Source organism: Rhamphochromis sp. 'chilingali' (genome assembly GCF_963969265.1).
Source record: "Rhamphochromis sp. 'chilingali' genome assembly, chromosome: 5".
Taxonomy (NCBI): Eukaryota; Metazoa; Chordata; class Actinopteri; order Cichliformes; family Cichlidae; genus Rhamphochromis; species Rhamphochromis sp. 'chilingali'.
The window spans coordinates 44,511,357-44,535,651 of NC_137932.1; the positions used below are offsets into that span (position 1 = coordinate 44,511,357).

General features: G+C 46.5%; 1 protein-coding gene across 3 annotated transcripts in view; it reads left to right on the forward strand.

Annotated features, from left to right (window-relative positions):
* Positions 1 to 24,295, forward strand: part of ebpl (EBP like) — a 46,722-nt gene that overhangs the window by 12,380 nt on the left and 10,047 nt on the right. The window contains exons 1-5 of one of the 3 annotated variants that reach the window (XM_080883512.1): positions 7,895 to 8,138; positions 8,295 to 8,471; positions 8,672 to 8,741; positions 8,911 to 9,049; positions 9,127 to 9,502. The exons of 1 other annotated variant lie outside the window; for it this stretch is intronic. In XM_080883512.1, the coding sequence (XP_080739638.1) occupies positions 8,046 to 8,138; positions 8,295 to 8,471; positions 8,672 to 8,741; positions 8,911 to 9,049; positions 9,127 to 9,373 (726 nt within the window). In that variant the 5' untranslated portion in view covers positions 7,895 to 8,045 and the 3' untranslated portion in view covers positions 9,374 to 9,502. Of the gene's footprint in view, positions 1 to 7,894; positions 8,139 to 8,294; positions 8,472 to 8,671; positions 8,742 to 8,910; positions 9,050 to 9,126; positions 9,503 to 24,295 lie in introns of those variants that run through there. One more of the 3 variants, XM_080883513.1, reaches the window with a different exon arrangement.

Here is a 24,295-nt window from a genome sequence, read left to right on the forward strand (position 1 = left end):
GACCTTAACCTGGTAAGCATCGTGATGGCAGTGACGGGGGAAAGAGACAAGACAACCAACAGTTCACAGGCAATACTAGACGAGTATGCTGACGTATTTAAAGGGATAGGAGAATTTCCTGGTGAATGCAGTTTCCATGTAAACCCAGACGTTGCACCCACAGTCAGCCCACCTCGTCGGATTCCTATCGCTCTGCGAGCCCGACTCAAAGACGAGCTCGACAACATGGAAAGGAATCAAATCATATGCAAGGTCACAGATCCTACGGACTGGGTGAATGCACTTGTTGTCGTGGAAAAACCCAAGACAGGCAGACTCAGAGTATGTCTGGACCCCAGACCCCTCAACAAGGCTATACAAAGACCCCATTACCCTCTACCCACCTTGGAGGATGTCACCACAAAACTTGCTGGGGCCAAGTATTTCAGTGTTTTGGACGCCAGATCAGGCTACTGGGCCATTAAGCTAAGCCACGAATCATCTCTGTTAACCACATTTAATACTGTGTTTGGCAGGTACCGCTTCCTCAGGCTGCCATTCGGCATAATCTCAGCCCAGGATGAGTTCCAGCGACGCGTGGATGAGACCTACGAGGGCCTGAGGGGCGTGGCAGCCATTGTGGACGACGTATTGGTCTTCGGAGAAACCAAACAGGAGCATGATGACTACCTGAGGGCCATGCTGCAGCGCAGCAGGGAGAGCGGTGTAAAACTGAACCCTGACAAGTGCACCATCTGCGTCAAAGAGGTCAGTTACTTCGGTCACACATTGTCACACGAAGGACTAAAACCAGATCCACAAAAAGTAAAAGCAGTCCAAGACATGGCGCCCCCACAGAACAGGGCAGAACTGGAAACAGTGCTGGGGATGGTTAATTATTTAGCAAGATTTGCCCCACACCTGTCAGAGATAAACGCACCGCTCTGCCAGCTGTTAAAGCAGGACAGTGAGTTTGTATGGGACAAGAACCATGACAGATCCTTTCAATGAATGAAGGACCTGATCACTAGAGAACCAGGCCCAGTTCTCTCCTTCTTCAACCCCAAGAAAGCGCTACGACTCCAGGTCGATGCATCCAAAAGTGGCCCCAGTGCTGTGATGCTGCAGGACGGCAAGCCAGTCGCCTACGCATCCAAGTGACTTATCAGCACTGAGCAGAACTATGCCCAAATAGAAAAAGAGCTGTATGCTGTTCTCTTTGGCTGCAAGCGGTTCCACGAGTACATGTACGGTCGACATGTAACCATTGAATCGGACCACAAGCCACTTGAGTCCATACTCAAAAACCCACTAGCATCAGCACCACCACGGCTACAGAGGATGATACTACAGCTGCAAAAGTACGACATCAGCATCATCCACAAACCAGGGAAAGACATCCCGGTAGCCGACACGCTTTCCCGGAAATCCATAGAGTTCCACGATAAATCACTATGTGACGGGATGGATGCGCAGATCCACTCAGTCCTCAGCAACATGCCTGTCAGTGATCAGAGACTCTCAGAGATAAGAAACGAAACAGCCCAGGATCCTCAGCTCAACACTCGGAGAAGGACCACATTGAGTGGATGGCTGGATAAAAGGTCTCAATGTCCGCCTGACATCCAGGAGTTTTGGAACCACAGGGATGAGATCTCACTGATAGACGGGATCATGTTTAAAGGAGAGAAAATGATCATCCCAAAAAGGCTCAGAAAGGACATGATAGATCGGATTCATTCCAGCCATATGGGTATAGAAAAGAGTAAAAACAGAGCCAGAGACCTTCTGTTTTGGCCAGGCATGGGAAAGCAGATTGAGGAAGCAGTCGGAGCCTGCAGCACATGCCAGGAGAGACAAGCTGCTAACCCCAAGGAACCGCTGTTGTCACATGCAATACCAGAATGACCGTGGCAGGTCATAGCCACCGATCTGTTCACTTGGAACTCGGAAGACTACATCATCATCGTAGATTACTACAGTAGATTCTTCGAGTTGGAAAGACTGCACAGCTGCACTGCAGAAGCAGTGATCCACAAACTAAAGTCAGCCATGGCTAGGTATGGTATTCCAGAGTCAGTGATTAGTGATAACGGCCCGTGCTATGCTTCAAGTAAGTTCCAACAGTTCGCAAAGTCATGGAGTTTCACCCACACCACTACTAGCCCCCATTACCCACAGAGCAACGGCCGAGCCGAGAAAACGGTCCAGACAGCAAAAAAACTTCTGGACAAGGCCAAAGCTGAACATAAGGATCCCTACTTGAGCCTATTAGAATACCGGAACACCCCTGTGGACAACTTAAAGTCACCTGCACAACTACTCATGAGCCGGAGACTCCACTCCATCCTCCCTGCAACACCAAAACAGCTGGAACCCCAAGTAGTTTGCCAGCAAACAGTGCGTGAAAGGAGAGAAGCCTGCCAGCAGCGCCAGCAGACTCATTTCAACAGAGCCGCCCGACCTCTGCCTCAACTATATCCTGGCACACCGGTCCGGTTCCGGCAACAAGCTGGTTCCTGGAAACCAGCTGCAGTCACAAGTTGTGCCGACACGTCCAGAAGCTACAACATAACCACAGTTTATCGCCGTAACCGCCGACACCTCCGTGAAGGCAGAAACAGCGTAGGAGGTGAGGAGTTCATTCAAACAACAGTCAACAGCGATGACAGCTCTGTGGTTTCTCAGCCCCCGCCTGTGGAGCCCCCTGATAAAGACATTACAACACCCGGATACACGACTCGATATGGGCGTGTTACTAAACCAAGACAGGTCTTGGACCTGTAATATTGTAAAGGTAAAGGGTGCAGGCGGATCGCTGCCCTAAAAAAAAAAAGAAAAAAAAAGGGGGGGCTGTTTACATGTTTGTTGTTCCAATGATGTCACTAAATGCATCTGTATATTATGGTTATGATGTAGCGAGTATTGAGTCGAATGCTATGATAGTAATTGATGTTGCTCAGGATGTTATTCCTGTAATTTCAGTTGCCTTAGAAATTTTACAAGCCTGAGTTGTTTTGTTGTTGTTGTTTTTTTTAAGAAGGGAGATGTAACATGTTGACCTATGTTTGTATCAGCCACGAGATGGCACTGTGTTGCTGCAAGGTGTGTAATTCACTGGCGAGCAAGAAGCCCCAGAAAAAAAAAAGAGAATAGGAAATAAAGTGGGAATCGGAGCAGAGATCGGTGTGTGCGTGCATTTAATAAGACAAGGATAACGCAGCGTTGAGACGCGAATGTGCACGCGTCAAATTAGGGGCATTTGGGGTGTTTTGTTCACGTCCATCGCGTTTGGTGTGAACACACCGTTACACGCCTCTCTGCAGCTTCTCTCCTCCTGCTAAAAAACCCATCTCCATAGAGACTGTGTCAGCTCCCAAACAGACAAAAAACAAACTAAAAACCAGCAACAAACAACTTAAACATAAACAATTACAAAGAAAGAACAATACAGTATCCACATCTGAAACAAAGAGTAAAACAGTGAAATGTGGATTATTAAATATTAGGTCTCTCTCCTCCAAGTCTCTGTTAGTACATGACTTAATAATTGATCAACAAATTGATCTACTCTGCCTTACAGAAACCTGGTTGCAGCAGGATGATTATGTTAGTTTAAATGAATCAACTTGTCTTTCTGAAAGTTCTGTAACTAAGTTTAAAAATATAATCCACCCACTGTTATCATCTTCAATGCCCTGTACCAACACAGGGCAGAGCAGCTATCTGAACGCTACTCCAACAGAGGTCGATTATCTTGTTAATAATTTCACCTCCTCACTACGTACGACTCTGGATACTGTAGCTCCTGTGAAAACTAAGGCCTCAAATCAGAAGTACCTGACTCCGTGGTATAATTCTCAAACACGTAGCCTAAAGCAGATGACTCGTAATCTGGAGAGGAAATGGCGTGTCACAAATTTAGAGGATCATCATTTAGCCTGGAGAAATAGTTTGTTGCTTTATAAGAAAGCCCTCCGCAAAGCCAGAACATCTTACTATTCATCACTTATTGAAGAAAATAAGAACAACCCCAGGTTTCTCTTCAGCTCTGTAGCCAGGCTGACAAACAGTCAGAGCTCTGTTGAGCCAACAATCCCTTTAACGTTAACTAGTAATGACGGGCATGCAGTTGAGCGTCCCTGAGACGGTTTCTGACAGTTTGTGCAGAAATTGTTTGGTTGTGCAAACCAATTGTTCCAGCAGCTGTCTGGGTGGCTGGTCTCAGACGATCTTGGAGGTGAACCTGCTGGATGTGGAGGTCCTGGGCTGGTGTGGTTACACGAGGTCTGCGGTTGTGAGGCCGGTTGGATGTGCTGCCATATTCTCTGAAACGCCTGTGGAGACGGCTTATGGTTGAGAAATGAACATTCAATGCACGGGCGACAGATCTGGTTGACATTCCTGCTGTCAGCATGCCAGTTGCACGCTCCCTCATTGCTTGTGGCATCTGTGGCATTTTGCTGTGAGACAAAACTGCACATTCCAGGGTGGCCTTTTGTTGTGGGCAGTCTGAGGTACACCTGTGCACTACTCATGATGTCAGATCAGCATCCTGATGTGGCACACCTGTGAGGTGGGCTGGATTATCTCAATATAGCAGATGTGCCCACTACCACACATTTGGACTGATTTGTGACCACTGTTTGGGAGGGATGGTTATATTGTGTATCTGGAATGAATTTTAGGTCTCTACGTCCATCCCATGGGGAATGGGAGCAGTAACAAAAGTGTTGCGTTTATATTTTTGTTGAGTGTATTTTGAATGTATGTTTGTTAAAAATTCTGAGAATTCCTTGATAAAAGCAGCGCTGTCTTTAGGTGGTCTATAAATTGTGACAGATAAAACTGGAGGGCTGCTGAAAACAATAGCATGGAATTCAAAAGTGGTAAAATGATCAAATAAAATTTGTTTGGTGGTGAGTGTGTTGTTGGCTAAAGATGCAGTCCCACCACCTCTCTCACCACTTCTAATAGAAAAAGAGAAATTAAAATTTGGTGGGGAGGCCTCAGTGAGAACAAATGCCAATTTGCCGCCAAATGCCAAATTGGCGGACAGCAAACGGCGTCCCCAGGCGTTGAGGTGGAGCCCGTCTGCCCCAAAAAGATGCCTCCTCTCCCAGAAGGCATCAAAGTTGTTAATAAAACCCACGCCGTGGGAGATACAGGCAGAGGAAAGCCAGGTGTTAAGGCTGAGCAGCCGGCTGAAACGGCCTATCCCTCTGCCACAGGTGGGGGTGGGCCCAGAGATAAAAGCACTCACCTGCAACTGACCAAGGAGGCTGAAGAGTTCGAGGAAGTCCAACTTCAGCAGCTCAGATTGCTGTTTGGGGATGTCATTGGTGCCGATGTGGATGATGAGCCGGTTAACCTGTGGGTGGGATGCCAGAATGTTGGGAATTCTGTCCACTATGTCAACAACAGTGGCTCCCGGGAACGACAGCGTGAGCGCCCCCCTCATCCGCACGTTCCTGACGATGGAATCCCCGAGGACCAGCGTGGAGAGAGGAGGTGCCACCGAGGGCTGTTGGCCATCTGAGACGCCCGCGCCGTGACACCGGGGGTGTTCAGATGGAGATGCGCCAGCCGGACTGCGTGAGTGACTCCCAGGTAGCCGCGCCGTGGGTCCTCTTCTCCGAGGAGCCGGGGTAAAGCACAGCTCTCCGCGGTGAGTTTGCACCACAGCGTCGGGTTGCCCGCCGCGGCTCCGGGGGCGTAGTGGTGGAGATGGCGCAGACCTCAGCGACACAGCGGGATGGCGAGGGCTAGCGGTCAGAGGAGGAAAGTCCACAGGATCCAGGACATTGAATTTATTCTCCAATACTACCGCACCGGAGGGGTGAGGGTGCGAGAGACAGATCCTCCTGCCCCCTCTGCAGCCACCACGCGTCTCAACCATGGTCCATGGCGCTGGTTGGAGTGGAGTGGAGCTGACCAGAGCCTTGGGTCTGGCCCCTAGCTGAAACCAGGAGTTCTCGTCCTTGGCAGAAGCACCAGCGACGCAAGTTGAGAGCCTGTGTTGACTGTTGGCGGGATCTTGGGACACAGCAGCTGGATGGTGCACTGTGTCGGCTAGCTCAGCGCTAGTAGCGGTGGTTTGAGCTTTGCCAAGGAGGATCGTGTCAAGTTCGCATTCAGCCCCCTGGATTTGGTATAGCGTGGATATCCTTTGTTCCAGCTCGATCACTTTTTGGCTCAGGTTGATGCAGCTTTCACAGCTGGATGTTGAGGTAAGTGGTGCCATTCCGGAATCTCGTACCGGCGACAGCGTCAAAAACAAAAACAGACACTGCCACTTTAGCTTACGTTAGCTAAAAAGTCAGTCGTGACACAGCAAGAAAAGAGTTTTCAGATCAATATCCAGCAAATGCAAAACCAAGCTTTCGTCAGCCTTGATAACTTTTAGCCGAGCAAAATATCACAGATCCGCACGGAGGTTACAGTGGAAGTCTACCTCCTCTTCATGGCGGCAGACAACAATTGACTGCCGCCATCTTGGATTTTTTTTAATATCCTATTAGAGCGATTAGAACATGCTGTAGGTATTACAGGTACTGTGCTGCAGTGGTTTGTATCACATCTATCTAATAGACTCCAGTTTGTGCATGTAAATGAAGAGTCCTCTTCACACACTAAGGCCAATTATGGAGTTCCACAGGGTTCAGTTCTAGGACCAATTCTGTTTACATTATTACTTTACATTTTTCAAAAAATGCCTCTCTGTGCAAAATGGGTTTAAAAACATAATCAACGATGGGATACTGTTTGTCAGTGATTTGAACCAGGCAAATTGTGGCAGGATCAGCCTGATGTTATTTGTATCCCACTGTAACTTTACTGTATAAAGAGCTAACATCTCCAAAATGTCAGGAGTAGTTAGTCATTACAACAAGTGTTTGTGAACTAAAAATCAAGAATGTGGGATACTGTTTGTCCGTGATTTGGAGAGCCCAGCACTGCTCCCAACGCAGGGGAAACTAATTCTGTCACAGAGACCTACCTCGGCACTTGTGCAGGTGAAACAAAGGGAAGATTTGCTTCACCATATTTTCTAGTCTTTGGCTTAGAATGAAGTTGGTTTGGAAACATAGTCAGCGGTGCTTCATCTCCTGCTTTGCGTTTGTGTGGGCGCACCGTGCTAGCAGTGTCCAAGCGTTCTTTGTGTTTTTTTCCCTTTTCATACCGCGCTCCCCCTGCAATGGCTCTGTGCCCCCCCTAGGGGGCGGGCCCCACACTTTGGGAAGGTCTGTTAATAGATCTCTCTGCATTGAATCATATTTGTTATTAATCTCTGTCTCTCTTCCACAGCATGTCTTTATTCTGTTTTCCTTCTCTCAACCCAACCAATCACAGCAGATGGCCCCGCCCCTCCCTGAGCCTGGTTCTGCCGGAGGTTTCTTCCTGCTAAAAGGGAGTTTTTCCTTCCCACTGTTGCCAAAGTGCTTGCTCATTCAGATTCAGATTCAGAAGACTTTATTTATCCCCGAGGGGCAATTGAGATACTGACCTTGCCGACCGTACATACAATATACAAACATCATATTGGGGAGACAGGTCAGGCTACGTAGCTGGCAGGTCAGCCGCACGAACAGCGACCCAGAACCGAACAATTGAAAATACAAAACATCAGGAAAGACAATGAGGAAAAAAAGAACTCCCCCCAGACTGCGCTCCAACAGGGAGATCAGTTTGAGAACAGAAAAAAACCCACCGCTGCGCATAGGGGTTCATATGATTGTTGGGCTTTTATCTACTGTACAATATAAAGCGCCTTGAGGCGACTGTTGTTGTGATTTGGCGCTATATCAATAAAATTGAATTGGATGTACCAAAGAACTGCTGAAGTACTGTTTGTATTTTTTTAATGAGATTTGGGTTTTATTCCCCTGTTTGTTTGTTTGCTTGTTTTAAACACTGAGCTCCTCATTTTCTTCTTCTGTGGTCAGAATGAATGTTAACGTTTAGCTTCAGATAAACATGATGTTCATCTGCTGCTGACCTTTGACCTCAGCCGTTTGTGAGGGAGGAGGCGGGAACAGGGAGTGGAGTGTTCTCCTCACCAGTGAATGGGAGAGTGTGGGGCGGGATTTAGAAACAGCAGTTCAATAGGGAATGCCAGGGGGCGGAGCCTGAGACGTCCATTTTCACACAGAGCAGTGGTGAGCCTACACAGAACAACTGCATACAGCATTTCTGCAATATTACTACACTAATCCTAAAATAATTTTACTGTGGCATATTTGAAGTACAGTCTGTAGTACTGGTACCTCTTCTATATGCTGTTCCTTCTCTTCCTTTTTCTTCTGTGGTTGCAGATGGACTCATCGGCGCCTCCTGGCCTCTCTCTGGTCTCCGTCTTGTCTCTGTTAGCATGCAGTGGCCAGCTGTTGGCAGCTGTCCTGCTAACACGCAGGTATTGTGGGCGGAGCTCTACACAGAACTGGTGGATCTTGCTGTGGCTCTTTTATGATGTCATTGTCCATCTGACGCTGGTAGGCGGTGCTTTATTCTTAGTTATTCCCATCTTCATCATGATGACAAAAAACGTTATTCAAGTTTCAGCTCATCTTCAAAATTAGACTCATTTCATAAACACTTAGTTTTTGTTTATTCTTGTTTATTTTTTATTCTAAACCTAAAGGTTTTTAGGAAGATCCATTTGTTTCCATGTCTCTGATTTTTGTTTTTTTAGGAGGGTCCGTTTGTTTACATGTCTCTGGTTGGGACAGTGGAGGCTTCTGAAGGGCCACTGGCTGAGCTCTGTGAGTATTTTGTAAATACACTGCAGTATTTCCAGGCAGTGTTAGTTTGATCTGAAGTCCAGTATGAGAACAAAGTAATGAAGTACTTTTACTCACAGATACTGTAAAAACACACTATTTGGTACGTCATTTGGGATGTTTGACTTCTTCTCACCTGTCTTACCTGTAGGGAAGGAGTACGGGAAAGCCGACAGTCGCTGGCTGGTTTCTGATCCGACGATCGTCTCCATCGAGATCCTGACCGTCGTCCTCGACTCGCTGCTAGCTCTCCTGCTTATACACGCAGTACTGAAGGACAAGTACTACAGGTAACACTTCCTGTACTGCAGTTACTGTGTTGCTGGTACTGCTTGGTACTGATGTTAATGGTGAACCAATCTGTCAGACACTTCCTGCAGATCGCTCTGAGTGTGTGCGAGCTATACGGCGGCTGGATGACCTTCTGTCCCGATTGGCTGATGGGCAGCCCTCACCTGAACACATCCTCCTTGCTCTACCTATGGGTCTACCTGGTCTTATTTAATGGAGTCTGGGTCCTGGTCCCAGTCCTGCTGCTGCTCCAGTCCTGGTTCAGCCTAAGGAGTCTGCACGTGCTCAGAGCGGACCAAAGCAAAGCAGCTAAAAGACAGTGATGTCAGTGATATGGTTTAAACTGATTGATGGGGCCGAGTCCGAGGATCATTTAAATATTCATCTGATGTCAGAATCAATCACCACGATCAATCGTTTGAAAAATAAACATTTTATTATAGATACAGTTTCAGTGGCTTAAATTATTGCTTTGGAACATCTAACCACATTCAATTCAATTCAATTCAATTCAATTCAATTTTATTTATATAGCGCCAAATCACAACATAAGTCGCCTCAAGGCGCTTCATAGATACAGAGAAAAACCCAACAATCATATGACCCCCTATGAGCAAGCACTTTGGCAACAGTGGGAAGGAAAAACTCCCTTTTAACAGGAAGAAACCTCCGGCAGAACCAGGCTCAGGGAGGGGCGGCCATCTGCTGCGACCGGTTGGGGTGAGAGAAGGAAGACAGGATAAAAGACATGCTGTGGAAGAGAGACAGAGGTTAATAACAGATATGATTCAATGCAGAGAGGTCTGTTAATACATAGTGAGTGAGAAAGGTGACTGGAAAGGAAAAACTCAATGCATCATGGGAATCCCCGGCAGCCTACGTCTATTGCAGCATAACTAAGGGAGGATTCAGGGTCACCTGGTCCAGCCCTAACTATATGCTTTAGCAAAAAGGAAAGTTTGAAGCCTAATCTTGAAAGTAGAGATAGTGTCTGTCTCCTGAATCCAAACTGGAAGCTGGTTCCACAGAAGAGGGGCCTGAAAACTGAAGGCTCTGCCTCCCATTCTACTTTTAAATACTCTAGGAACAACAAGTAGGCCTGCAGAGCGAGAGCGAAGTGCTCTAATAGGGTGATATGGTACTACAAGGCCATTAAGATAAGATGGGGCTTGATTATTTAACTCATTCACTGCCATTGACGTCTATAGCCGTCAATTGCAGTGCATGAGTCAATGGGTTTAACTCATTCACTGCCAATGGCTGGCAGTGAATGAGTTAAGACCTTGTATGTGAGGAGCAGGATTTTGAATTTAATTCTGGATTTAACAGGAAGCCAATGAAGGGAAGCCAAAACAGGAGAAATCTGCTCTCTCTTTCTAGTCCCTATCAGGACTCCTTGTCACGGCTGCCGAGGCGAGCCGTGTGGATTTAGAAGGAGGACCCAAGATGCAGGCAGTGGATGAGATACTGGTGGCTTTATTTACAGAGGTGTAGTGGCAAACAAACAGTGGGGCATAACAAATAACTAAAGACACCTAAACTGGGAGAACTAAAAATAACAGACCTGGGAGCATATGACAACGGATGATGAATAGCAGAGAGACGCAGACGAGGAACAGGACACCGTGGAACGCAGGGTAACAGACTGACACGGAGTTACACAGACTGACACGGAGGAACACAGACTGACACATCATTAATTGTGGGTGATCGTGGCTCAAGAGTTGGGAGTTTGCCTTGTAATCGGAAGGTTGCCGGTTCGAGCCCCGGCTTGGACAGTCTCGGTCATTGTGTCCTTGGGCAAGACACTTCACCCGTTGCCTACTGGTGGTGGTCAGAGGGCCCGGTGGCGCCAGTGTCCGGCAGCCTCGCCTCTGTCAGTGCGCCCCAGGGTGGCTGTGGCTACAATGTAGCTTGCCATCACCAGTGTGTGACTGGGTGGATGACTGGATATGTAAAGCGCTTTGGGGTCCTTAGGGACTAGTAAAGCGCTATATAAATACAGGCCATTTACCATTAATTAAAAATGTTTTCCCATCTAAAGATATAACATTTAATAAAGCCACCTTAAGTGTTTTAGAGGTATTACTTGTTCCCTCGTGTTTGGGAGCAGTCTGTGGCACACAAGGTATGTTTAATATATTTAAAGATCTTTTAGAGTGCATTTCTCTGTGTTTTGACCAGGCCACATGTCTCCTGTCACCTAAAAGTACAGAGATTTTAAAACCTTCTAGTAAACAGGGTCCCAGCTTCTCCTGGGAAAAGTCACCACTGCCATAATCCTCGCAGCCCGGACCCTCCACACATCACACATCAGACTTCGGAGACAGAGCATGAAGGTGGTAAGGAGGAACTAAGGGGGGTGAGGCTGAGCAATGTGACTTCGATTGCTCTGTTGAGGGTGGGGCTCGATGGCGAACCTTTTGCCGCTCTGGTGGGGGGTTTATGGGGGACAAAAAGGGATTGGGCCGGGGGGTAGATCTGAGCCCAGCATTGACCCGCTCCATCATCTCCTCAGTGAATTTCAGGTGTGGGGAGGAGGGAGAAAGGGAGGGGGAGGAGGGTGATGGGGGTGATGGCCTGTCAGGGGTTTGGGGGACTGGGGAAGGTCGTGGTCCCTGGTCCTGGTCGTTGGTGTTGTTGAGAGAGTTGGAGGCAAATAGGGACCCCTCTTCTTGCCTCAGATGTCTCTCCTTTCTGAGGCTCTTCCCGGGTGGGGGCAAATGGAGCTCCTCCTCAAGGTTTCTGCTGGGCTTTGTCTGTTCTTGGAGTACTGTTTGTTCCTCTTTATGAGATAACTCCTCGTTTATCTCAGCCTTGGCACCAAGCACAGATGGATGACGTATGGAATAAAACAAGTTGGAGGTGAACAGTTTCACCCCTGACTTGTTAAAATTAAATCCATTTGCTTTAAACAGATGCCTGCATTCCCAAAAAATATTAAAGTTGTTGATAAAATGCACTGAGTGGTCAGCACATGCTGATATAAGCCATTTATTCAGTGTAAACAACCTGCTGAATCTCTCGTCTCCTCTGATCGGCGGTACAGGTCCACTGATGAATACAGCTGCATTCAGAGAGTTTGCAGTATTTAATAATCCAGTAAAGTCCTGTTTCAGAACCTCCGACTGTTGTTTGGACACATCGTTTGACCCTGTATGCAGAACAATGTTTGTCACAGTTGGATATTCCTCTGCAATTTGAAGAATTCTCTCCTTCAGATTGTTGACCATATCGTTAGGAAAGCAGAGGACTTTAGATTAGAGACCTTAGTTTTCACAGGAGCTACAGTATCCAGAGTCGTACGTAGTGAGGAGGTGAAATTATTAACAAGATAATCGACCTCTGTTGGGGTAGCGTTCAGATAGCTGCTCTGCTCTGTGTTGGTACAGGGCATTGAAGATGATAACAGTGGGTGGATTATATTCTTAAACTTAGTTACAGCGCTTTCAGAAAGACATCTACTTTGATAAAGTCTACTCTCCACCGCTGTGTAATCAATTATTGTAAATGTAAATGTTATCAGGAAATGATCAGACAGCAGAGGGTTTTCAGGAAACACTGTTAAATGTTCAGTTTCTATGCCATATGTTAAAACAAGATCTAGAGTGTGATTAAAGTGGTGGGTGGGTTCTTTTACATTTTGAGAGAAACCAATTGAGTCTAATAACAGATTAAATGCCATGTTGAGGCTGTCATTTTTAGCATCTACATGGATGTTAAAATCACCCAAAATAATTATTTTATCTGAGCTCAGAACTAAATTAGATATAAAGTCTGAGAAATCAGACAGAAACTCTGTGTAAGGCCCAGGTGGACGATAGATGACTGGTTTCTGAGTTTCACAGCTGGGGTGGACAATGTTAAGCATCAGGCTTTCAAATGAATTAAAAGTCTGTCTTGGTCTTTCATTAATTAATAGGCTGGTGTGAAAAATTGCTGCCACACCGCCCCCTCGGCCTGTGCTTCGAGGTTTCTGGTAGTTAGAATGACTCGGGGGTGTTGATTCATTTAAACTAACATAATCATCCTGCTGCAACCAGGTTTCTGTAAGGCAGAGTAAATCAATTTGTTGATCAATTATTAAGTCATGTACTAACAGAGACTTGGAGGAGAGAGATCTAATATTTAATAATCCACATTTCACTGTTTTACTCTTTGGTTCAGATGTGGATACTGTATTGTTCTTTCTTTGTAATTGTTTATGTTTAAGTTGTTTGTTGCTGGTTTTTAGTTTGTTTTTTGTCTGTTTGGGAGCTGACACAGTCTTTATGGAGATGGGTTTTTGGGGGGGTAGCAGGAGGAGAGAAGCTGCAGAGAGGCGTGTAAGACTGCAACTCTGCTTCCTGGTCCCAACTCTGGATAGTCATTTTTTGGGGGGTTTAATAAATTTGTCCATATTTCTAGAAATGAGAGCTGCTCCATCCAAAGTGGGATGGATGCCGTCTCTCCTAAAAAGACCAGGTTTCCTCCAGAAGGTTTGCCAATTATCTATGAAGCCCACATCGTTTCTGGGACACCACTCAGACAGCCAGCAATTTAAGGAGAACATGCAGCTAAACATGTCACTCCTGGTCTGATTGGGGAGGGGACCAGAGAAAACTACAGAGTCCCACATTGTTTTGGCAAAGTTGCACACCGATTCAATATTGATTTTAGTGACCTCTGATTGGCGTAACCGGGTGTCATTACTGCCGACGTGAATTATGATTTTACTGAATTTACGTTTACCCTTAGCCAGCAGTTTTAAATTTCCCTCAATGTCGCCTGCTCTGGCCCCTGGAAGACAATTGACTATGGTTGCCGGTGTCTCTAGCTTCACATGTCTGAGAACAGAATCCCCAATTACCAGAGTTTGACCCCCGGCAGGTGTGTCGGCAAGTGGGGAAAAACGGTTAGACACATGAACGGGTTGGTGGTGTACCTGGGGCTTCTGTTTAGGACTATGCTTCCTCCTCACCGTCACCCAGCTGCCCTCTTTCCCCAGCTGCTTGGGGTCTGCCGGGGAACAGCTAGCGGGGCCTACGCTATCTTCAGCTGCACCAGCTATAGGGGCCTGGCTAGCTACGGGTGAATGAAGGGTGCGAAGCCGAGTCTCCAATTCAGTAATCCTGGCCTCCAGAGCTGCAAATATGCTACATTTGTTACAGATATCATTACTGCTAAAGGAGGCCGAGGAGTAACTAAACATCTGACACAATGAGCAAGAAAGTGCAGGAGGGACAGGTGAAGTAGCCATGGGCTGTATCCCAATTCAGGGTCTGCAGCCTTAAAGTACGCATTTCAAGGCCGATTACGTCACAGCGGCGCGCCGAAGGCTGTCCCAATTCAAAGGCTGCTCGAAATGCGAAACTGTGAAAAGTAAGTACTGAATATTATGTCACTTATTTATGTGCAAATGTTTAATAACGAAGAACATTAAAACATTACTGTTGGCCACATGTCGGCAAAGTTATGGGACATTGGTGACGTTTGTACTAACTTTGTTTTAAAGCCTTTACTTTAAAATATTCGCCGTTCAATAGCTGAGCTTAATCCTACAGAGAATGATCAAAGCTCATGTAGAAAGAAACAAACAAATGAACAAAATATGTTCTCCTTCATTTCTGTCAAACAAAGCTGTATGACACGTTTCCAGCTGTTAGTATCATGGTTGCTAGGCAACCTGGGCAGCGCAACGGAGGCTAGACCGTCCCATTTCACAAGCTTCGCATTTCCGGCCTTAGCGGTCTTTAAGTACGCGGCCCATGAGGATCGTTGAGGCTGCGTACTTTAAGGCTGCAGACCCTGAATTGGGATACAGCCACGGTGCTAACGAGTCGGCTACGAGCTAAGCTAAGCTAGCGAAACAGTACAGAGACAGTGAGTGAATACTTTGGCTATTAATTAGGTAGTGAGTACACAAAAAGTGTGCTTCGGATGAAGCAGGTGAAGATTATACTATGAAAAACGAATGTATTTAAAAGTTGTTAATTAAATTGCTAAGCAAATAAGCTACTCAGAAACACCACTGTGTTTGAGCAAGAACAGGAAATGATACTCTACCGCAGAGCGAGCCCATCTTGATCATCTTGTTGACGGAGTTGAAGGCCCGCTGGAGGCCGAGTCCCTTCAAGGCGCTGCAGGCCTGAATCTCCCATAGTCTGTCTGTGTAGCTGGGGAGGTCTAGCGCAGTGGACACCTGAGGGGGAGGAGTCAGAGAAAAGGAGTCATCAGTTATTGAGGAAATATGTAATCAGATTACAGTAACTTTAGTATTTATCATCAGAGCTCGTGTGAGCTCCAGAGACAGGAGTTAGAATCAGGCCATTTTATCGGGGTGGCTGTAGCTCAAGAGGTAGCACCGGTCATCTATTACTCGACAGGTTGGTGGTTCAATCCCTGGCTGTTTAAGCACTCTGAGATAAGATGTAAGAACCAGTGTATTTAATATTTACTTTATTAATCCCAGAGTAAACAATGTGCTGACAGATGCTCAGAGACAGTAAAAACAGTAAGGGGTTAAGGTTAGACCCAGTGCAGGACGCTCTGAGGCCGTCCTAGTAAGGAAATCAAACATCTGAACTTCACCTGTGTAAATGTTACAGCAGAGATTCTTAAAGTCAGGGCTGTGGCCCTCTGGTGGGTGGTAAAAGTACGGCCCGAGACATCATTTATAATAAATCTACAGATCCTATTTAAATTATTCTAGGAGTGGCTCCAAAATCAAACAGATTTCTCTGTTCAAACTTTCTTTGACTACATTTTTGTCATTCATTTAAATAATTAATGATAACATGTGCATTTCAAAAAGAGTATGAACTGAAAACACAACAAGGCCGAGTGTCATGGGCCTGGGTCTGAAGGACCCAGGGTTTTTGAATAAGTATTGACTGTGTATTTTTGGTGCTGCTGTCCTTTGTTTCCACGTGTTTGTGTATAGGTGGGTGTGTGTGGGTGTGACAGAGCACCGGTTCTTCTGGCCTGGTGGGTGTGTTAGCCAGGAGCCTGGCCACACTTGCAGAGGAGAATCACACACACCTGGAGCTGATCAAGCCTCGTCGGGGAGCTATTTAACAGTGTGGCTGAGTGCTCCTTGATGGGGGATTGTTGTGTAAGACTCCACGGCAGTGTCTTAGCGTAAGTTAAAATCAGCTAGCGTATAACGGCGAGAGCGTGTGTCTTGATGGCTGCCTCTGGTATTTTTCCAGTCAAGAGAAACAAGGGAGTCAAGGAAACACACAGGGATTTGTCATTTTCTGCACTGTAAATAAACGCTCTGTTCACTGCACAGAGTCCAGCGTTTGGGTCCTCCTTCCCCACGGTCTGCCACTCAGACCGTGACACGGACGGCTTTAAAAGCTACTGACTCTGTCAGATGATCTCATTGCTGTTTAAAAATGAATTAAAAAAAAAACCAAGTGCTGAATCATTCATTAATACAGACTATTAGAGTAACAGGTGTGTAGCATCGCTAACTAGCTAGCAACAAACCTCCAACATAGTGCGTATGCAAGCGGTTAATCTAGCGAACAAATTCACAACAGAGTGATTTTAGAACTATAAGCTATTAGCTATTAACTATAAGCACTTTGCACTTTGCAATAATCTAGAGATCTCAGACCTACCATTTATCAGCTCAAACATCCAACGACATGAATGCTTTAAAAGCATCAACATCAGCGCTTCTCTGACAGCATGGTGGGAGTTTCTAAAATTGACAGCGTCTTCATTAATCCCATGCAAACGTACACCTATCTGGAACAACCCTGACATATTACAAAACAATAATATGATAAACTTTTCAGATTGGAGTGGTAAAGGAATCAAATATTTAGAACATATACTAGAAGGAACAGAATTTATTTCATTTGACAGACTAGTTACACAATATGGGATCAACAAGAAAAGATTTTTAGAATATCAACAAATTAAATCTATAGTAAAAAAGAAATTTAAACCGGGTCAAGTTGAACTACAAACACCACCAAGTGTGGTTCAATTTCTTACTCTTAAAACCCCCAAATTACTATCCAAAATATACAGAATGCTTTCTAAAACAGATGAATCAATATCACTTCCTATTGCAAAATGGGAAGCGGATTTATCAGTTAACTTAGACCTAAACTTCTGGTCTCAGATTTGCTTAAAAACCTTTCATCTAATTAGAAATCCCAGTCTTCACTTAATTCAATACAAAATATTACATAGAGTGCACTATACAGGTCATCGGATGTTCAAGATGGGCTTTACGTCTACCAACAACTGCTCACACTGCCAAACCAATTCACCGGACAATTATATCCACGCTCTTTGGTTCTGTCCACCAGTTCAGAAGTTTTGGCGCGAGATATGTGAAGACTTATCAAAGTGTCTGAAATGTAACATTCCAACTTCCCCCTTAGTGTGTTTGTTGGGCAGCTTAGATAATGTCACTTCAGAAAAGAATATCGCCCATATGGTTTTCACTGCCCTATGCATAGCCAAGAAAACAGTCCTCATGAACTGGAAAAATAAAAATAATTTTAATTCTAACCAATATAGAAATTATCTATTAGATTACATTAGTCTTGATACAGCCTCTGCCACCACATCAGATCAATTGCTCTGGGCTCCTTTGATCAGCTCCATCACCTAGTGGGGGTGGGGGGTCATAGTTTGGTCCCGCCTTCACTGTTGTGATTGGTGTGGGGGTAGGGACAGGCTTAGGGCGTCGGGGGGTTCCCCGGAGGCATTTTCCTTGGGGGGCTCAACCCGGGGTAGCGGTCATGTCCGGTTAGGGGCTCTGTTGGCTCTCAGGTGACTTGTTTCCTCGCGGCTGCGTGCAGCGGGACTAGGGGAGGGTCTGTGGTGACGGGCGTGGGTTACTGACCTGGTAGCCTGGCTGTCCCTGGGTGGGTCCAGGGTATGCGTGAGGTTCTGGGGGCGCTCCGTCTCTGGGCTGGGGCCCGGGCCGGGCCTCGGGGGCTTGGGTCCTGGTTGGTGTGTTGCCAGGGTTGTGGGCGGGTGGGTGCATGGGGGCCCAGCCCTGGAGCAGGGTGCCGCCGGTGCATCGAGCCACCTGGGGGGCTCTTCAACTGGTGGGGAAGATTGTCACATCTTGCAGGAGCTTTCCTCTCCTCAGGGGCTCTCTCTACAGGAGGGGGAGATACAGGAGAGGTGGAGGAAGATTTCAGCCTGGGTGTTTATTGTCTTATGTAGTCTGGAAGAAGAGTGGATGGTGGGGTGGGTGCAGTTTTCTCTGTGGTGGGGTTGGGTGGACTGTCCTGGGCTCTGTGGGGCCGGGAGGCGCTGCTGCGCTGGGCCCCGGTCTGGATGGGCCTGGGCCCCCTTTCCCTGGTGGGTTGCGGAGTATGGGGGTGCCTACTGGGGTCAGCGGGGGAGCTGGCCCCAGGGAGGGGTCACTTGCCCCTCCCTTCCTTCCCTCCCCATCTCCAGCTGCCTCCCTCTTCCCACTCCATCACAACCACCCACACATGCAGGACCTTGGAGTAGGGGTATGTCACCAGGGTGCAGAGGAGGCCACCCCCCCGTCCCCTTCTGGCTGCCTCTGCCTCAATTTTATCCCACAACTTAGACATTCACATTACTCACACTCTCATTACACATACATATAGGATCTTGGGGGTGGGCACGATACACGGAATCCAAAGTACCATCAGGGTGTACACCCCACCCCTGGCGTCGTTGCCCACCTCTCAATGTTAAATACACGTAGACATTGAGGGCCAGCAGGAGGGACCATGCGCTTACCTGCTGCTCTCTGGCAGGTAGCTCCATGCCCTCCTGGGTTTTAAATGCACCTTAGAACACACATGCATCAACACTACAATGAGCGGGTGGAGGGAGGTTTGGAGTCTTCTCTCACCCCCGTTCTCTGCGACCTGCTGGAGCGGGGGGGCTAGGAGGAGGAGTTGGCCGTCCGACTGCGGTCTGGAGTGTGGGGCCTCCCTGCTGCTGCGGAGTCGGGGCGGTCTGCCTCCCCCCACCGCAGGGAAAAGGGTAACACCACCTGGGTCTGGGTGCAGTTCCCCCCCCTCCAGGGCCAAGGGTACCTAGACCCGGGGCTTAGAGTACGCTTGGGGAGTGTGATCGTGTGTACAGCGTCTCTTTATGTCTGTCTCCACGTTGGTTGAGTGTGGAGTAAGTGTATATGAGAGCATGAGGGTGGGAATGGATGTTTGTATATGTGTGTGCCTGTATTTCTGTGTCTATATGTCAGGTTGGGTGTCAGGCGCCACCTCTCTGGGGACATCTTAGGCCCTCCAAGGTATGGAGGCCTATCTCCCCCTACCACCACTTCCCCTGCCAGTGGCGGACTCCCTCAGACGTCGGTGCGTTGGTGGTTCTTTGTGTCCGGGGATGGGCGTCCAGGTACACACCGGCTCACTCCTTGGCGGCCGCTTATCGGGGCCTGGAGCCTGGGGCTTGCTCGGGCCACTTCGGAGGTGGGGTGCCCCCGGCCTCTCGGCCTGGGGCTTGGTCACTCAGGCACGGCTGGCTGCCGGCGGAGCTCACGGGCGCGTCACTGCAACTCCCCCTGGCTTCTGCTCCGCGGCTGCTGAGTGAGCCCTCATCTGGGACTCTCCTCAGCTCTTTCTGGGACAGTGGCGCGGCTGCCCCTCTGTTGGTCTTCCTTGGTCTCTTGTGTTCTGGGGGCCTCTGGATGTCTGGAGTTTTGATCTCCTCCATACCTGCTTCATGCCCTGGAGGACGGGGCTGTGGCCCCCCCACACCCTCTAGCAGATCATTACATGAAGGAACCTTTTAAAAAACAAAAAACAAGCGCGTCCATGCTCACAGGTGTTCACACTGTGTTCTGTTGATCTTATGTGCTGCACAATAATGTTTAATATTTAGTATTTACTGTCATATTCCCATATATCATTGTGATGTTGTTTATTCTATTACTCTTGTTCTCTTCTGCTTGTTTTCTTTTTTCTTTCTCAGCAGGTGACCCAGGTGATTGATATGTGCATTTTTTTTCTTTTTTTCTTCTTTTTTTTTTCTTTTTCTGCTCATTCTGTTGGTTTTTGGTTTTTGCCCTTCTCCCCCGTCCCTCTTCTCAGCTGTTTCTCTTTCCCTCTTTCTTTCTCCCCTTCTTTCCCCCAGTCAAGTCTGTCCCATGTTCAGTAAGTGAAAATAAAATAAACAATAAAAGGTGAATCAAATGGACCATTATGGCAAGGCTGGGATGGTCAATTTGGTAAAGTAAATCCGTTGGGCATCTTTCTTTGCCTTTAGACAACAATTCTGATGGCAAAAGAGCCAAACGGGACAGGCAAAAAAAACAAACAAACTATAAGCTGATAAGCTGTGTTTTTTTTTTTTTTATAACAGTGACATGGTTGTATTTACCTTAATTAAACGAGTCGTCAGTTGCAGTAAACCAGCAAAAAACTCGGGCTACGTAAAAAGTGTAGAGGGGCGTGTTTGCGGTCACGTCCAGCAGGTGTGTGGGCGGGAGCGTTACACAGTCGCTCCACCTCAACTCACTACGCAGACTCTGGCTCCTAATTTGCAAGATGGCAGCCTCCACAAGCGGGATATTTTGGCTTCATTTTTGCACAATGGGAGGAGGCGGTGTCGCGTCGTCCATCTTTTATACAGTCATTGGTCGAAAGCATCGGAGCGGCTACAACCATTATCATCTGCAAATTATGCCGGGCGACAGTCGTAGCAAGGAGATGAAGCACTGTTGAAATATGGGGAAAGCCAAAAACTGCGCTTCCTCCACTTCTGTAACATTGATTCCTTAATGTTGAATTCTCTCGCAGCTGTTCTGTTCCCATGTTGTTGCAGTATATTAATAACTAACCTCGTATTGTGAATGAATAATCTCAGTTGTTCTCCTGACTGAAGTTTGCCCCGTGTATAGCATCCTGCTATGCAATTGCATTTGTCCCTGACCACCAGAATCCCTCACGTTAACTTTTATAAAGTGGAAAAAAAGTTGGTGTTCATCCTTCAGCTTCACTGTGCTAATGTTATGCTAACATAGCTGTGTTGCTAGCAATAACGTAGCACAACATTATATAGCCCAACTTCAGTAACCCTGCAAACGTCACTGCTGTTTAGTTTTCTGTCTTCATTTACGTTGGAAGTGATAACAGAGCTGTACGTTTTAAATTGTTTCCAAAACCCCGCAGTCAGGACATGCTATATTGTATTTAGATAGAAGATAGTGGGCTAACTTCCTGCTAACTTCTAACTCCGTTAAATGTCATAAATTCCGTTTTCATGGATGCCTGGATGTTAAACTCAATTGTTACACCTGGTAGAGCAGAACACTGATCATTTATTAAAGATGAAAGACTTTAGACAGTTTTTCAACTCTCAGTAATGCCATAGTGATCATTTGATATATGGATCTGCAGCGGAGTTAAGTCCCAGACATGGCTAGTGACGTCAGACTTAAGAACCGGATACCTTTCTAATGTGACGTTGTTGTCCCTGGCTCTCTTTCTCTGTCTCTCCCTCCCGCTCTGTTCCTGTGCTACTGAGAGTGTAACTACCAGGGTTGCCAACTCCTCAGTAAGGAAAATCGCTATTGGCTGTCCGAAAAGTCGCTAGAAGTCGCTAAATGACGTCATCGCCTAATTTGCATACTTGGTCATGCTAATATAATTGTAACCTACGTTGTTGGAGAGAGAAATAACATCGTGGAAGAAACATAAAGTGAGTAAAAAACGTCCTAAATGCATTTAGAATTTATTTAGAACTATGAATTAAATTTATTTTAGCAATTATTGTTTTTTGTAATGTCACAATTGCAACCCTGCTCCTTTATCTGGGCTTGGACCGGCAAAAGTGACCTGAAATAGGCACTCTGGTGGAGTTACTTTGTGTGTGTGTGTGTTTATAAGTAGTTTTAAACCTGATCCACAAAACAGCATAACAGTAAAAGAAGAACTGACTGCGTTACAGTCAGTGCGGGAGCAGCGGCTTCGCTCATGTGCGATTCGTTTGCAGTTCGGATGCACAGGTGTGAACATCTCCTGCCCTGATAGCAGCTGGGGGAGGACTATCCTCCGCCTGTGAGCGCTTTGGCACGGGCGAGGTGCCCACGGCAGCACCCGCTGCTTGTTGAGAGTAAGAGCGATACGTGCTTTCACGTCAAAAAGATGTCATAAATAAGTCTCCAATAACACCAGAAAAAGTCGCCAGATTTGTCGCTAGTCGCTTATTAGAAAAAAAGTCGCTAAGGGGGTCTGAAAAGTCGCTAAATATAGCGACAAAGTCGCTAAGCTGGCAACACTGGTAACTACTGTCCCTCCCCCCTCTTCCCAGCGCAAAGCACAAGGCTAGCATGTGGAGTGAAGCGGAAAAAAAGTGGAGAGAGGGTGAGAGAAAGGAAAAAAACAAAACATGGCTTGCGATAAGGAGCCGGCTTGTGTCGTTCACGAGCCATTTCGTTTGCGATCGACACATCACTACTAGTGATGGTAAATTTGATTCTTGTTACTGAATCGGATTTAATGAGTCACTCACCAAAGTGAATCGGGTTTTTGAGTCCATTGATTCACAGAGTCAGTTGACCAGAGAGTGCAAAAAATTTACATTTTCACTCAAACTTAATTTCTTTCTCTTTTCATGTAAATCCTACTGCTAAGATGAATGATTCTAAAAAAAAAAACAACAACTATTTTATAGAGCAAAAAAGAGCAAAAACATTTCTAAAATTAAGCAATTTCCTATTAAAATTGCTTAATAAACATTTCTTTTGTTTATGGTAAATGGTAAATGGCCTGTATTTATATAGCGCTTTACTAGTCCCTAAGGACCCCAAAGCACTTTACATATCCAGTCATCCACCCATTCACACACACATTCACACACTGGTGATGGCAGCTACATTGTAGCCACAGCCACCCTGGGGCGCACTGACAGAGGCGACAGAGGTTTATTTTTATTTTATTAGCATTTTCCTTAAATGTGTTAAATATATATTTTCTCATCTAAATGTCCACTGAGCTGTGAGCCAGAGGGCGGTAATGCGCCTTAACATTGGTTGCCACCAAGAAGAAGAAGAAGCTGTGAGCCAGGAGGGAGGGGGTTAGTGAGTCCTGAGTGATTCGCTTACGCTTATGATTCAGCACAGGAAGGGAGGGGGTAAGTAGCTCAAATGTGCTGTTAGCATGTTAGCAGAGCGATGCTACTGTGAACCGAGAAGCTATTTTCTTGATGTGAGCTTCTACTCAGGGTTTTTTCTTCCAGTTCAGAGCAGATTTTTTTTTGTTAAGATACTGGATGTTGTGTTTTTCTCCACAATTTTAATTATAAGCTAGATACATTGCTGCTAACAGCAACAGGGATGAGTCAGTGAGTCAGTTGGGCCTGTGAATCATGATTCATGAGTCAGTAAAGTGATTCTCGAGTATTGAACGATTTGTTCATGATTCGCGCATCACTAATCACTACTGTCCAGTCTCTGAGGTGACAGCACTGCTGTGGCTCCTACAGCTTCATGCACAGCCTGCAGAGCTGATGGAGTCTGCTCTCAGCTGCACAGCAGTGAACACCAGCAGCACCACCCGTTAGCACACAGTGCTCCCTCTGCTAACAAAGGACTGTGGGCTTCCTGTACCAACTGACAGGATCCAGCTCTGCAGACAGATGGTAACACATCACCGCAGCACAAATAGCACAGGTCTAATATATGCACGCACGACTCGGTGTGAATGTGACCTTTAACCCTGATGACTGCAGTGTGCGGGTTGGTGTATTTCACAGTCAGTGGCTAACGTTTGGTCCTGCATGCTAACTGATAACCTTCCTGGAAGCTGAACAGCGTTTGTTTAATTCACCCTCAGCGTGACTGAAGGCTCCCACTGAACATGCTCTTTGTTCCCAGTGACCACATGTTCACCCACGTGGCGCACACACTCTTCTTTTACATGACCTCAGTCACATGTTTGTGTTTGCCTCTTACTTTGTAAAACACACAGGTTGCAGCTGTCTCACTGTCGACTTACTTTGTACTGATTCATTAAAGATTCATCCAAGCTCTGTGGTTTCTAATAATTCTGGAAAGGTTATTGTTTGATCTGTGTTTCTGTCCTGATTATTACGAGGTTCAGTAAGTTCTCAACCAGTGTCGGTGTTGATGTTGGTGCTGTTCTCCTGAGGCGCTGTAACACTGAGTCATTGGTCCAAGCTGTTAGAGCTGAGGGTGTGTAATGTTGGTGAAACATGGAGTTTTATTGTGGTGATCTTGCTGTTTGCATGCTTGTTGTTCAATGTCTGTCCAGGGCTGAGTTTGCTCT